Source organism: Perognathus longimembris, chromosome 1 (assembly GCF_023159225.1).
Source record: "Perognathus longimembris pacificus isolate PPM17 chromosome 1, ASM2315922v1, whole genome shotgun sequence".
Taxonomy (NCBI): domain Eukaryota; kingdom Metazoa; phylum Chordata; class Mammalia; order Rodentia; family Heteromyidae; genus Perognathus; species Perognathus longimembris.
Window position 1 is genome coordinate 21,101,459 of NC_063161.1, and position 15,913 is coordinate 21,117,371.

The following is a 15,913-nucleotide window of genomic DNA, read 5'->3' on the forward strand; positions in this document are numbered from 1 at the left end:
CATTATGATAGCTCAATTAAGACAGTTTAGAAGGAACTGGGTTTTTTTGTTTTGTTGTTGCAATTCATGACTTCTCTGAAATTTTTGATATTAAAATAATATACTGGGTTCTCTAGCATATTTATCTTTCATTTTTTGGTGGAAAAAGTGTATATTTATAATTAGCCAGCTGGACTTAGTTTAGATGATTCCAATTTTGTTGGCAACATCTAAGGCATTATAATCAGGAGCCAGTCGAACATAAGCTTTCTTGTCTCCATCAGGTCTGATCAGGGTATTGACCTTAGCTCCATCAATGTCATAGAGCTTCTTCACAGCCTGTTTGATCTGATGCTTGTTGGCCTTGACATCCATAATGAACACAAGTGTGTTGTTTTCTTCTATTTTCATGGCTGACTCAGTGGTCAGGGGGAACTTGATGATAGCATAGTGATCAAGCTTGTTTCTCCTCGGGTCACTCTTCCGAAGGTATTTGGGTTGTCTCCGGAGCCGCAGTGTCTTGGGCTTTAGGAGGGGCCGGAGCTCCCTTCTTCGCTTTCGGTGCCATCTTGGTGAAAAGGCTAGCATATTTATCTTACTATTTGAGTTACACATTATTTAAATACACTGGGGAATTTAAAAATAAATTCAAATTAGCCTTTTCTTGAAAAGCTTCAGCCGCTTATCGTGGGATGGAAGTTTCTGAGTCCTTAGGACAAGGTATAGCTAATGGGAGTGAATTATTACTGCTCTGCTCCAGTGCTGTTCTCTGTGATAAGAGTCCTGGTTTTCACCTTAGTATTCTCTCCTCCCTAGGCTGTCCATGTGTCACCCACTGACTTGTCTTCCATGGGGCCCGTGATGGGCTTAATTAAGCCAATTAACATTTCTACCTTATCTAGTTAAAATTCATAGTTCAGGGATGGGCATGTGAATGAAGTGGTTGAATAAAATGAATCTCAAGACTTGTTTATAATGCTGAGAAAAAGCCCCCCCCCCTTCTGCCTTTCCTCCCCCCTCTTTTCCTGCTCAAGGACTGTAGCTCTTTTATGGTTATAACAGAAACCAGTTATAGGATGCAGCTAATGCCTGGGAAGACAGGCATGAAAGAGGAAAAGAAATTTTGCCCTTGGCTTTGAGCCAGTTCTCTGTGGTCTCCATCTTCTATAAAGAACTGTATTCTTGGATCATCCCCAGGACAGGGTTGTAGCGCTGTGCAGTTATTATAAGGGACATCATGAGTACAGCTTATAATCTGTGTTGTGTTTTGTGTGGATATAGTACCAGAAATCTGCACCTGTGACCTTGCAGCTGGTGTAACACTGTGACCTGGCATTGTTTCTGAGGGTGCAAAAACTCCAAAAGAGGAAACCCATGGAGGCTGGGCTGGGCTGCCTTGAGGGTGGTGAAGATCTTTCTCACCTAGGAGTGTATGAAAGCTGGTGAGAAAGAGGCAGAAGAGATGCACATGTCCCGTAGGAAGTTGGGGCAGTGTACTAGGAGAGAAGATCTCATCTCAACCTGAGAGGCTGTTTAAGAAAAGATTGACGAGATAACTAATAATAGCTAGCCACAGATAAGCAATAAATGAAAGTTTCTTTAAGATTTCTGAAAGGGGGACATTTTTCCTTTTTTTTTGGCCAGTCCTGGGTTTGGACTCAGGGCCTGAGCACTGTCCCTGGCTTCTTCCTGCTCAAGGCTAGCACTCTGCCACCTGAGCCACAGCGCCCCTGCTGGCCGTTTTCCATATATGTGGTGCTGGGGAATCGAACTGAGAGCTTCATGTGTAGGAGGCAAGCACTCTTGCCACTAGGCCATATTCCTAGCCCCATTTTTCCTTTTTTTTTTTTTAAAGCACAAACTCAAATCCCTAAAGAACCAAATTAATATTTTCCAGATACTATAAAATTTAAAGGCAGCATTACCATTTTAAGAACTAACAAGTGGTCCAAAAAATAAGTGCATTCACTGGTGAAAAGTTCCCATATGGCTTCTTGCTGCTTTGTCAAGTCTAATTGATCATCAGGGAGTTTTTGGTGTGTTTCCATGACTTCACTCCAGGTCTTATCCTATATATAGGGAGAAAGAGAGAAAGCAAAACATTTCTACCTGGTTGAGTTAACCTGTCCTCTGTTTCCTTCAATCCACACTATGGCAGGAAGCCTTATGTAGGTGCTATGTCCCCATTGGCAATGGCTCTTTAAACTACCCAAACCACAGCTTCTCTTTGAGGCTCAAGGGACACCAGTTCCTCTTAATACAAAATATGTGAATTTAGCACAAAAACAAATTCAGATTGATGTTGTTTGCAATTATGCTTGAGAATTTCATGAGTCCTTTTCAGTTTGTTTTAAGCCTCAAAGAACTCAAATCTGAAACTGAGTAGTCTTGGTCCCCAAGTTCCACTGGCAAAGGCTTATAGATCATGACTATAATAGTTCTAGAACTTTAAGAGACTGTTAAAATGTATCTTATTCAAAACAACTCACAAGCAGCTTATTTCTCAAATGAGGGAAGGCTAGAGAGAATAGTTATTTGTCCCTTCATGATGGGGAGGGATGTGTTCGAGAAGTTCTCCTTTAGCCAATTTGGTGGTTGTGAGATTATCATGTGATAGACAAACTAAGATGGCTGGTGTATCACTAGGCCATCTTATCTTATGAAACTGTACCCATGGTCCATTATTGACAGAAATGAAATGTTTTTGAACTGTGATTTTAAAATTTATCATCTATTAATAATATAAAGGGATTTCATCGAGACATGGTAGTTGACTGTGGTAACATTTCTGTAGGGCTTTGTGGACAGCAGGTGCTCTCATCCATTATCTGTTTCAGATAAAGTAACTTCCCCCCAGGTTCATTATTCTCCCCAGGCCTGAGATCCTTCCCTGAACCTGGCTGTTAGGTTATGATGAACAAGGCAATAATCTGATAACTTAAGATAATAGCAGAAAAATAGAAAAAGAAAAGAAAAGAGAAAGCTATTCCACATAGCAAACAATTCAAGACAGACCTTAAGACTGTAGAACTCGTAGCCCCCGAAGTCTGTAATCCTCACAGAGGACAAGCAGCTTTCCAGGTTGGACATGTGTTTGTGTTTGTCTTTGCCCTGCTTAAAGATGGCAAGAAAATAGTATTTTCATACATGAATTTTTAATGATGTGATTTTAGTAGCCTCTACATCTCCTGTTGTCTCTCTGATATTCATGCAAACACACCAAACCACAAACAGAGCCAACACTTTAAACCACAAACAGCTCCAAAGCCATTTCTGACCTGCCAAGGCCACAGAATGTCAGAGCTGGGGGCTCAAGAGATTGTCTAGTTTAAACCTTTCAATCCACTAATAGAAAAAGGAAAGTATAGTGGTCATACAGCAAATATGTGGACTCTTTTAAGCTTAGTGTACACTCTGTGGAGTAACATATGTTCTTTCGAGTTTGCACTTTTGCAAACTGGATCACAGGCCATCAGCATGAGAAAGCTGTGGCTATAGTAGTTTAACCTACATGGAATCTCACAAACTTTTATTCCTGGGCTGGCCTGAAACTGCAATTCCCTGATCTCCACCTCCCAAGGGACAGAGATTACAGACTTGAGCCATGGCACTCAGTTTATAATTCTTTTTAAACTTAATATATTGTGAACATTACTTTTGGTTCATTCAGTGTTCTGTTGCAACATAGAATGCTACCCACTTAAAAAGTTCATATTACCAACCAAACCAGGAAGAAGCTATCAAATAAGAGTTCCTTAACATCAGCGTGGCTGCATTTCAGTGGATTAATTTGTCACCAGTAAATTTTCAGCATTCTGTTGCCGCATTCTGTTGGCAAGTTACTCAGCATTATGCTAAGAGCAAAAGACCCAGTCTGATTGCTATTGTGGGAGGGGGATCCTGTGAGCTGTATAGGAGACCATGTAACAGCTTCAAAATTGTGCTGCGGAGCTACGGTGAGTTTCTCTGGCCTGGCTGTAGCACTGAAAGATGAAAAGCCTTGTTGACTCCTGAGCCTTCATGACAGTAAAGGAATCTTGGAGCTATTTGGGGACTTCCTAGAGCAATTGGGACATATGCCTTTTGTTGATGTCCAAAACCATAGTGACTGTATGTTGTGGCAATTAAAAAAACCAAAAACCAACAGCCAGGTAGAAGAGAAAGAAGCTAAACCAATGCAGTGTTGGAATTGTGGGAAAGTGGGTGCCAGCTTCATACTTTGAAGGGTTGGCTGCCATGGGGGTTGACCAAGTTCCTGCTCAAAAAAAAACTGAGGAAGGTATCTCTCTCTTGGGACTGCTGCTATCTAGAAGCTCTGTTTATCTTGTTCTTCAACAAGAACATTTTCTTTTTAAAATATCTTTTTTTTTTTTTTTTTTTTTTTTTTTTGGCCAGTCCTGGGCCTTGGACTCAGGGCCTGAGCACTGTCCCTGGCTTCTTCCCGCTCAAGGCTAGCACTCTGCCACTTGAGCCACAGCGCCGCTTCTGGCCGTTTTCTGCATATGTGGTGCTGGGGAATCGAACCTAGGGCCTCGTGTATCCGAGGCAGGCACTCTTGCCACTAGGCTATATCCCCAGCCCCTTTTTAAAATATCTTGATGTTTTATTAAAAAATTGGGGGGAGGAATGTTCCCAGGAGAGAAGGGAAGAGACAGTTTCCCAGTGATCATATTAAGCCTTTAGAATCACAGCTCTGTCTAGTGCCTGTTGCTTGCAGGCATCTACAGGGTATTGGGGAGGATATAGTGGATGAAGAAAAGTGAGAAACTGAGTGTGGATTCTCAAATTTAGTACCTAACAGGTAAGTAGTAGGCATTTTTTTTTTTTTTTTTTTTGCCAGTCCTGGGCCTTGGACTCAGGGCCTGAGCACTGTCCCTGGCTTCCTTTTTGCTCAAGGCTAGCACTCTGCCACTTGAGCCACAGCGCCACTTCTGGCTGTTTTCTGTATATGTGGTGCTGGGGAATCGAACCCAGGGCCTCATGTATACGAGGCAAGCTCTCTCGCCACTAGGCCATATCCCCAGCCCCGTAGTAGGTATTTTCAGTAGACTCTGGCAATGAACAATTGGAGTGACTAAAGGATTAGACTACTACATTTTAGAGTGACTGAGAAAAGAGATAGCATTGTGTGTATAAGAACAGTAGGGATACGGGGCTGGGAATATGGGCTAGTGGTAAGGGATAGACAAGATATTTGAGAGTTGTGATGTCAGAAAAGCGGGAATCATGTCCAGTTCTGACTATGGGGACTGCCCCTACAATCAGAAGGATGATGCAATGTTGGGGCTAGCTAGAAATATCCCTCTTCTACTGTTTATAAGCTGTGTGATTTCAGGCAGACTATTCAGTGCCTTTGGACTCAGTTCTTTATTTGTAAATTGAAGGTAATAATTCTATCCACCTTATTGTTGTTGTGAGAGCTTATGAGTTCATGTACATAAACTATGAACTATATGGACAATGATATATGTAATCAGAAACAATGCCTGGCAATGTGGTAATATTACGTGTGTGTGTGTGTTTAACAATGTCACTAAGAAAGTACATAGAGAAAGAGAGAGGGGGGAACACCTACCTATATAAATGATAATCCTAATAAATTGTGATGTGTTTTCCAAATCTATTATATAATTTTATGTTTTCTTCCTTCTCTCTCTCTCTCCTTCCTTTCTTTCTAGCCCTTAATAACAATATGTTGAAAACAAGAATATGGTGAAAAAAAGAAAATTCTGTAAGAAACTGGGTGAGAGCATCACAATTTACAGGTGTACAATATTTTATGTGATATTAATAAGGATTGTCATTTATATAGGTAGGAGTTATATAATAAATAAGGCTAAAAGGAAGAAGGAAGGAGGTTGACATAGTGATTTTAAGCAAACCAGATATTATATCCTTTTAAAACTGTAGCTTCAAGAAGTTCATTTTTCTTCATTGCTGAGAAAATTGGCCTAAGCCATTTTTCTGTTTTACTTCTGTGTTGATAGGTTACACAATCATGACTTCACCCAACCACAGATGAAAAATATTTTTAAGAATTACATCTGTGATGACCATGTGTAAACTTATTTTCCTTGTAATTATCCAAATAATACACTATAAGCTATTTTCATAGTGGGTACATAGTGTTGGATACCATAAGTAATGTAGAGATGATTTAGGGTCTTCAGAAGGGTATATTTAAGATACATGGAAACATTATGCCATCTGTTTTTTGGCAGTACTGGAATTTGTACTTAGGGCCTTTTGCTTTCTAAGAAAGCACTCAATCACTTGAGCTGTGCCTACAGTCAATGCCATCATAAGGGATTGATCTTTCTCTACATTGCCACCACTGCACCAACCTGAGTACACATTTCTTCTTATTTATATTTCATTCTGCCCTTTTGCTTGGAACCTTAAATATGCCCAGTACTTGGTACATGTTCACCCAACACACGTGGATCAAGCTTTTTCTTTCAGGGGAAGCAATGGATTGATTCTGACTACTTGTAGGACATCTCTTCCTCAGCTAAGTCTTTTCCTTCTGAATAGGAAACTCTTTTTTTTTTTTTGCCAGTCCTGAGGCTTGAATTCAGGGCCTGAGCACTGTCTTTGGCTTCCTTTTGCTCAAGGCTAGCACTCTTTCACTTGAGCCACAGTTCTGGCCACTTCTGCCACTTCTGGCCTTTTCTGTATATGTGGTGCTGAAGAATCAAACCCCAGGGCTTCATGCATGCTAGGCAAGCACTCTACCACTAGGTCACATTCCCAGCCCTGTGAATAGGAATCTCTTAAAGATGTCTTCCCTAGGAGGGCCAGGGGAAACCAGGCTCCTCCTATGATCTCACATCTGACTAGTGACCTTCCCTGCCTCTTGTTTATATGAGATGCTCAAGAGAGGATGTTCTATCCTAATTATCTCATAAAATCAGAGAAAGCATGTCTCTAAATGACTGATGAGCAACAGCCCAAGAATCATGGTGGTATTGCCATGTCATTAACAATTTATGATTTGCAGCTCATAATATTTCAACTCAGTTCCATACAAAACTATTAATTAAAAAATATGAACATAAATCATACACATGGCTATGAGAAAAAGTAGTTTTCCAGATGCTAATTAAAAATTCGACTACAATAATATGACCAATATTGAATGAGTATTTATGAGTTCCAGTGTATCACATTATGATTTTGTCACCCAAGCCAGCTTGTCAGGCAGGGATTACTTTCCACCTTTGCAAGGAAAAGACATAGAGCTGAGGGAGACATAGTCTTGAATGTGAAGGAGGTGGGATGAGAACCTTAGAGGGCTTTTAATTGAACTACTGGACTTAAAAACAAAACAAAACAAAAACCTCAAGATGTTTGAGTCTGTGAACCCATCATAGATCTCATTGAAGAGATCATGTGAGCAGATTTTTGTCAGAACGATGCATAGGAACTTTCCATAAGGCTCTGCTCCTGGGGAAGATCATCATGTGTATGTATTGCAAGCAGAATGTGTCAGAGCAATAGGCCTTTCCTTTCCTCCATAAAGTAGCAAGGTGTGCTGGTTTGTAATCGGGAACACTCCCTCCCTGCAGCCCAGAAGGAAAGGCTTGACTTGTCCCAGGCCCTCTTTGCTCTAGGCAGTAAAGACTCAGAGGTTGCTGATTTAGATGTATTGCTTTTTAATAATTGACAGAAGTAAGAATGAATTAAAAAACCCACTTAGACTGATCCAGCCGACTTTCCCAGAATAGAAGAGTATTTGTGGAGTCTGTTTCTGTAATATCTCATTAAATTTTGAACATTCCCTATATATGTGGTGCTGGCCGCCACCTGGGACATAGACTTATGAACGTTTCACTTCATTGAGCAAGCTGTTTCCAAGCCATATTAAGTTATAAATTCAGTGCTCAAAAGCATCCTTATGTTAGAATTGCATTGCTTTCTTTTTCAGAACTCATTAACAGCTGCAATTAGTACTGTTTTGCTGCACAAAATGGCACCATTTGGCATATTTTATGTCCAATAGTATGGATGTGATGATATCATTTACATTTCACATGCCATGTGCTTTTATGCAAAGATAAAGCAGAAGAGGCTCTTCAGCCATTTACTTTGATTTCTTAGCTCCAGGAGGTTTAATTTAAAAAAAAAAGTGACAACATATAACACTTACCACTCCTCTCTTGGAGAAAGGCCATCTTGGTTTCTTAGATTCTAGTGGGTGAAATAAAGGAAAATGTATCATTAACACAACTACTGACAGATCATTGCAGTGCTTTCTGCAAGCTCCCTTTTGAAAATGAGCCAAACAGAATCTTCTGTACTTTAATATTTCTTTCTTAGGCACAGAATGCATATTTATGTTTTTGCAGATGGGCGAGTGATTCCATGTGGCAACCTAGATGTTGATGTTCCACTGCTCCTTTAACACGATATTATGCTGCTGCTTCAGGGTGTTATTTAGCCTTTTTTCCCCAACACCTTGCAATAAAGACATTGAATATTTATTTAAAACAGAATCATAGCACCTTGGGACTGAAAGAACTAAGCTTTTCGTTTTCACACTACGCTTTCACAAAGCATCTTCTCATATTCATTGACAGCAGCCTACCTATACAGGAAGCTTGGAGCCTTCTTCAACCCAGTAATCCCCAGGTGCTGTTAAATAGGGAACATCAACATGCCTTCCATTTCTATGGGGCTTGTTGTTGCTACTGGTTACCATCCGCTAGTCTTGGAGTTGCTTTGAATTGGCCTTTTGATTTTTATGTTGTTTATGCTACTCAGAAAAGGCTGGGTTGTGTTGGCACACATTAGCATCCCCAGCACAGGTGTGTTGGCACATACTAGAATCCCAGCACCTAGAAAACTGTGGCAAAAGGATCATGAGACCAGGATGCATAGTGAGACACTGTCTTAAAAAAAATCTGGGAATTGTTTCTTAGATTTTTGTGGGATGTTGTGAGCCCACAGAACATGGAGCGCTTCTAAGTTTGTCTCTGTGAGACTCTAGTGTCTTCTTCATGCTTCGGTCAACAGAAATCACTTTCTGGGGGAGCATCTACTGTAAATACTCCCTTGAGGACTTTTTCTGCTGTTGCCTTGGACAGGCCCTAATCAGCCACTTGATTATCCTCTCATCCATTCTGACCACATTACTATCTTTGTACTGAGGAGAGTAGGTGAAATTTCTTGTCAGCAGTCATATGACTGGTGGTGAATTATCACATCGAATTTGAATTGCAATATTGGGGCCCTGGTCCTCTCCTCTGTTTTTCAAACTTGGAGGATAACTTTTAGAGTCTTGGGAAAATCTCACACGTTTCCAGAAGATTCAAATGAATCTTTGTTGTACTCATGATCTTTCATCATCTGTCTTAAATTTGCTTTGCTGAGTCAGAATCTTCACTTCGACATTACCTCAGGAGACTCACATGCATATCACAGCTTTACAGCATGACTCTACAATGTGATATCTGGATTCTAAACTCCTTCGAAAAGAGCAAGGAGGGAACAAATGTGGTGATGTTTGCCTGTTATCACAGTTACTTGGGAGGTAGAGATAGGAGTGGGATCATGGTTCCAGTCCAGTCAGAAGGAAAGTGTGAGATAGAATCTGAAAAACAAACTAAAAGCAAAAGGATTGGAATCTCCTCTAGCAAGCACAAAGTTTTGAGTCCAATTCTCAGTACTATAGAACAAAACAAAACAAAACAACCAAAATAAAATCTGGAGGATATAGTAGAGGATTTGCTCATCTTCTACTGTGTGGCTTCTACCATGATGTGAGGTACTGAATTTACAAAAGAAATATACAAAACAGCCATCATTTTAAGCTCCACACAGCACCCACCCAGGTTTGCTCCTTACCATAAGCGCTCTTAAAGTGCAGTTTGCATCATTGCAGGGTTTGTTAAAACACAGATTGCTGGACACTGTCCTGAGTTTGTGATTCAGGAAGTGTGAGGTGGAGTCCCACAATCTACATTTCTGCCAACTTCTCAAGTGATGCCAAAGCTTCTGGTCTTAGGGAACCACTGCTATAGTTGTTAATGGGTTTAGAGCATTTGTGAAAATCATGACACATGTACTAATCTATGACACATAATCTTAGTTTATGACAAATATGCAAGGTTATGTTTAGTTTAGACAGCTGTAGTGTCTGGAGGTGGAGCATGTCCTTAAGCATATCATTCTATACCTTCTGGTTTGTCCATTTGAGTTGTATCATAGTAGATGATAGATGTTCATCCCAATGTATTGTAATTGCATAAGACAAGAAGTGTGAAAGAGAGCTATAAAAATGAAGAGCCATAAAAATGCATGTTATCCTTATTCCTTGGTGGTTTCTAGGTTTTGAATCCAAAAGACTCCATCTGTCATTTAGTGTGTACCTGAAGCAGGCTAATTGAAGAACTTGGATTAAGAATCAGGAACCTAAATCCCATTCCTGTGACACAAATCAAGTCTCACCATGACTACGTCACTTCTCCTTTATGAGTTTCATTTTAGACATAGGTGAATAAGCAATGAGCCTGGTGTTTTTTTAAAGTGGTTTTCCAGGTTTCTGAAGATGCCTTAAATATGAGTCTTTGAATCTATCCTAGATTTAGTTAATTTAGATTTCCAAGTAAAGACTCTTCTGTAAAATAGGCCCTAGTTTAAAAATTACTACCAAACATGGCTAATCTTTTAAGTCTTTTTTTTTAGTTCCCAAAGGTTTTGATTTGCCTACCCTCAAAACTATGACTAAAGCCCTCTCCCCCTCACAAGTTTTCTCTTCTTTCACAGTTGAAGAGCTACCTGTAAGACTGCCTCTTTTTATCAGATACTCATGTGCTACCAGCATCCCTGATTCTACATTGTCTCCCTGGTTGGAAGACACCAGTTGAGGCTAAAGGCAGAAGTAGAGTAATGGATAAACTGTACAATAACTATAGATAAGTTGTCTACCAGTCCAGCAAGGCCTTATGATCTGAAGTGTTCACCCTCACTGGGATACCTGTCATAAGTTCTGACCCTCTTATAATTATTTGACAAATGCCTTATCTATCTCTGGAAATAGACTGCCTAATACAAGACTGGTAGATGATTCTAATTCATGTCTGTGCCTATTCTAATTGATGAGACTTTCCAGCTGATCTACTTTTGGAAAATCTCTTTCACTTAATGACAGTATCTGTCTGTATTAGACATGCAGTGACATAGGTAGGATGAACAGCACCTGGATTCAGGAGCAGAAGTGGGTGACACAGGTAATCAGCAGCTCCATCAGACACCAGAAGGTCTCCAGGGAACACTTCAAGTCCTGGTAAGTTCAGCACCACAGAACTCCGTCTGTGTTCGTAGAACCTATGTCCAAGAGATGCAGGTGAGAGTGTATAACTGGGTTTACACAGGTTTATCAGTTTATCTGGTATGAGGAATTAGCTGCTAGTGGGAAGTGCCTGGACTCTTAAGAAGGATCCACAGGCCACTTCTGGATCCATACATTAACTTGTCACCTCTTTGGTCCTGGTTATCATTTCTAATCTTGACTAGTTCAAAGGAGAAGGGATCATAGACATGTCAACTCAAATGCATTCTTTAGTTCTGACTCAGAAGGAGACTCTGGAAAGTCTTCGTAAGTGATGCGCAGAAGTGAGCAAGCCTGTGGAAATAGTCCCTTGCACTCCTACTAGTCCACCACCGATTGTTTGAGGTCAGTACTTTAATGTTTCTTAAATACCTTGTTGAGAAGTTAGTAAATATGATGATCCACTGTCTCTCTCCACACATTTTATGAAATTTCCCCTCTTTGGGGTGCTCCTAGAATAAGTGGTTGATGTATTAGACACAGTGAATAGCAAAGTTAGTGGGCTCCATGATATCTAAGGAGCTTAGTGGGTTAAGGGGTTGGCCCTGCTGGAACCTGCCTGAACAACAAATCCTGGAAACTCTCATGGTTTCTTCACTAGAACTATTCAGAGCCCTTTGGTCTATTGTCAGGGGTGGGAGATATAATTCTCCTCTTATTTAGCAGCTGTGACCCTCAAGTTATTTTTTTCTTCACCAAATAGTTTAGCTTATAGGATATTTAACATAGGAAATTTGTCATTTTTTTTCTTCCCTGCCTCTTTCCTTTCCACTCTTTTCTTCCTACCCTCTTTCTCCTACTCCCTTCCTCCCTGTCTCTCTCACAGAACACCTGGCTCCCATACTCTCTTTCTTGTCAATATGTTTGATATTGGGATCCTAGTCATGGCCTGTCAAGTTAATCAAGCTACTGACTGCTTTGTTCTACATTAACACACTCTATGGGATTTATTACAAATTCCACCCCTAAGTTCTATTTTTGTAATTCCAAGTCAGTGGATTTGAGATGGGCTACTACATCTGTAATTTCATCCAGCTCCAAAGATACTAATTAGAGGAGGAGAGCAGGCAATTTGACACTATATACTATTTTGTACAACTCTTTTACATTTTTGAAAACAGGATCACTTAAAAATTTGAGCCTTTGGCTACTCTCCCTTTTTTAGATTACTTGAAATATGAATAGTAGAACAAGTTACTGAGGATTTTCTCATTAGTGAATAACTTATATTCTGTAAAATGCTATAAAACTTAAGAAAGATGCCTTAGACTGTACAGATAGATGTTGTAGACATAAAAATAATAAGTTTCAGTTATGAAAGTTCATTTGCTCCAAGAAATCTTTCCTGATGTTTTAAGAGGTACTTCTTCCTCTCTATACCCTCTCTGTAACCTGTCAGATAAGCTGTTGGCATTATTTGTGTGGTAACCAGAATCACCTCTTAACTTGATCCTTCCCCTTCAGTTTATCCTTTTGACTGTGTTCATAGTCACTAAACGTGAGTTATCCAAGATTTAAGTCTAACTTTGTTCCCCTCTAGCTTTTTGGGTCTTTTTATTTTCTTGTAACAGCAAAACATTCTAATTCATATACTCAAGTCTTGCATGATCTGGTCTCATTTACCTTTCAAATATTTTTTTTACTTGGAAATTTATTCTCTAGAAAAAAGGAGTGGATTATAAATCACTGCTCAGAATGGTGTCTCAGATCTTGGAGACATGGATAGAAATGCTTTGCACCTTCTCTATTCCCAGGCCTAATCCTACACATACTAGGAGATGCAGACTAAAGGGGTATCTAAAAGAAATAGCTTAAAAGAGAAAGATGGAAAGTTGGTCTCATTTTTATTTGATTATCTCCTCTTCCTGGGGTTTTTGAATCAGTTTCTACCTGTCTTTTCTTTGAGGAGTTGCATAACCCTCTCATGTTGTCCTCTCTCAAGGAAAGTGTTTTATTTTACAAGATTGTTATTTAGATTCATTCCTATTTCCTCTATTACCCTGTACTCCTAGCTCCTGGTCTAAATGCCCCGATTTAGAGACAGCTCAGTGAACATTTGTTGAGTAAATGGCACAATAAGCACAATAAGGCATAGTGTTCCTTATCATTTGCCAGCATGAAATCCTGTAGACTATAGATTCCAGTAATAATTATCTGCATACTCTTCTCTAATAGTGCTCTGCATGCATGTCTTATCTGCCTTCATGCCTGGGCTCTTATAATGACCATCTGCCTGCTCCTCTCCATTCTGTTTGCCTGGCAAACTGATCCGTCTTGAAACTATTGCCTAGCTATCCTTCCTCAGAAATCTTGTTTTATGTCTATTCAAGGAGTATCATCTCTCTCTCCCCCTTTCTCTGTCTCTCTGTATCTTTGTCTCTGTCTCTGTCTCTCTCTGTCTCTGTCTCTGTCTCTCTCTCTCACACACACACACACACACATACACACATTCTGTCCCCTACCCATACATTTAATCTTATATTGACTTCATTGACAGCTTCTCTTGGGTCTTTTATATCACAGAATTAAATCACTACGTGTAGAATCTGAATTAAAGAAGTCTTCTAAAAGCTTCTTGAATACATACACATGTTGATCTATACAATAAGATACTGACAGTCATCAAATGAATTGTGAGTGATAAACAATAATATGCCTATACAATAGCAAAATACAATTTGAGACCCTCACCTTCTCTTTTCCCCATTATAGATGATTGCCCTCATCCTATGCATCTCTCCTTTGTCTGGAGTACCTTCTAACACAAGAGACATCCATATGAAAGGAGCTAGGTCAGGTTTGGGGCTGAGAATGCAGCAGAGGAAGGACAACTAGCTTGTACAAGCCTGGGCCCATGACGTTGGCTTTTTGCTTTGATGGTTAAAACCCTGTGATGCTTATTCTGGGAAGGTAGCAGTGACCCTAGAGAGGCATCACAGACCCTCTATGGACATGAATTGGTTTTTGTTCATCAAATGAGAGCAGGAGTTAATAAAAGTATCAAGAACCATGGTTGTAACTAGAGACCTTGAAAAGCTAATAGAGAAAATACTTGTACCCAACTACATGAAGAGACAAAGAAAGGCATAGAAAATGAGGCCTTGTTTGTGTACTAGATTGCTTGTCCGTGTACTAGATTTCCTGGAACTGAAAAGTGGTCTGTGCCACTTGGAGTTGCTCAGAACACTGGACACATTATACCAATACAAATAATAGTAGTGGAATTAACAATACTTTGAATTTAGATTGTTCACGCGCGCGTGCACGCGTGTGTGTGTGTGTGTGTGGTATTTTCTTGGTAACAAATTAGAATCTTGTTTTTTGCTGTTCTAAATATTAAAGTTGCTTCTTTTAAAAAGTGGTATATGCCAGGTGCTGGTGGCTCACGCCTGTAATCCTAGCTACCCAGGAGGCTGAGATCTGAGGATCTATCGCAGTTCAAAACCAGCCCAGGTAGGAAAGTCCATGAGACTCTTACCTCCAATTAACCACCAGAGAATTGGTAGTGGCGCTGTGGCTCAAAGTGGTAGAGCACTAGCCTTGAGCTGAAGAGCTCAGGGACAGTGCCCAGGCCCAGAGTTCAAGCCCCCTGACCACTACCACCAATAACAAAAGTAGTATATATGCAAGATCATTCTGTTCTGTTCTGGATTGTCTCCCTCCTGAAGTAATCATTTCTTCCTTCCCCCAAACAGAATGGTGTGTGTGTGTGTGTGTGTGTGTGTGTGTGTATGTGTGTGTGTGTGTCCTCAGTGTTTAGGTATCTACTTTCCTCATAATGAGATTAAGCTAAGAAATAAACTAATGATAAATGTAAAACATTTGGGGGTGGCTAGTAACCTACTGTCATGATATATGGTATTATAATACCATGTGAGTAATTGCCCTTTATTGAGAAACACATTTTGTTATTGTTTTGTCCAATACTTCACTAGTCTAATACTTGGCTTCAGGACAAATTTCTGGGTCCAGAAAGTTGCATTACTTGGTGCCTCACCCAGACTTGGCCTCTCTTTAGGGTGTGTCAACCCATCCCTGGCCTACCCTCATTCCCACCCGAAACCCCATTAAGCCACATATACACTAACCCTGAGTTGCGTTGTCCCAAGCTGGTCAGATCCGAAGGGACTAGTCCCATGGTTGCTGGAATAACCTTGTCTCCCTTCTGGTACCAGAATGTCCCCTTCTGTTCTCCACTGCAGATTGGAAGACCCATGGTGTGGGCTGAGACAGCAACAATGCAGGGAATCCCAGGAATTCCCCCCACAGCCTAGCAGGCTTTGTGCCCAGGAGTCAACACTCAGCTAGATGAGGCTGCTCTGGCATGTGGGTGTCTGAGGAAATGTTAGAGGGAAAGTTTCTAGCTGCTAGAAATATGCCCCCCATTGGATACCAAATTCATAGGTTTCATAAGCACTAGATTGGTCTGGATGATTTATTTTTATTTAATATAAGCCGTCAAGGGGCTGGGAATATGGCCCAGTGGTAGGAGTGCTTGCTTGCCACATGTACATGAAGCCCTGGGTTCGATTCCTCAGCACCGCATATATAGAAAAAGCCAAAAGTGGTGCCGTGGCTCAAGACATAGAGTGCTTTTAAGCG

At 40.4% G+C, this 15,913-nt stretch overlaps 2 protein-coding genes across 8 annotated transcripts in view; both read right to left on the reverse strand.

Annotated features, from left to right (window-relative positions):
• The window catches only part of Plekhg7 (pleckstrin homology and RhoGEF domain containing G7), a 46,070-nt gene that overhangs the window by 23,059 nt on the left and 7,098 nt on the right, over positions 1 to 15,913 (reverse strand). For 4 of the 7 annotated variants that reach the window (XM_048358343.1, XM_048358342.1, XM_048358344.1 and 1 more), the window contains 4 exons: positions 11,180 to 11,307; positions 8,129 to 8,169; positions 2,995 to 3,093; positions 1,905 to 2,048 (listed from right to left, as the gene is read on the reverse strand). In XM_048358343.1, coding sequence (XP_048214300.1) covers positions 1,905 to 2,048; positions 2,995 to 3,093; positions 8,129 to 8,169; positions 11,180 to 11,307 — 412 coding nt within the window. Of the gene's footprint in view, positions 1 to 1,904; positions 2,049 to 2,994; positions 3,094 to 8,128; positions 8,170 to 11,179; positions 11,308 to 14,002; positions 14,351 to 15,399; positions 15,560 to 15,913 lie in introns of those variants that run through there. The other 3 variants (XM_048358345.1, XM_048358350.1, XM_048358341.1) reach the window with 3 other exon arrangements.
• LOC125356354 (60S ribosomal protein L23a-like) lies at positions 148 to 567 on the reverse strand. The gene has a single exon (XM_048352767.1). It carries the CDS (start codon positions 565 to 567, stop codon positions 181 to 183), a length of 387 nt encoding a protein of 128 aa, XP_048208724.1. The 3' UTR covers positions 148 to 180.

Bases quoted from the DNA above. Each gene is read 5' to 3' on its own strand.
- LOC125356354 (XM_048352767.1), bottom strand. From the start codon at position 567: ATGCTAGCCTTTTCACCAAGATGGCACCGAAAGCGAAGAAGGGAGCTC.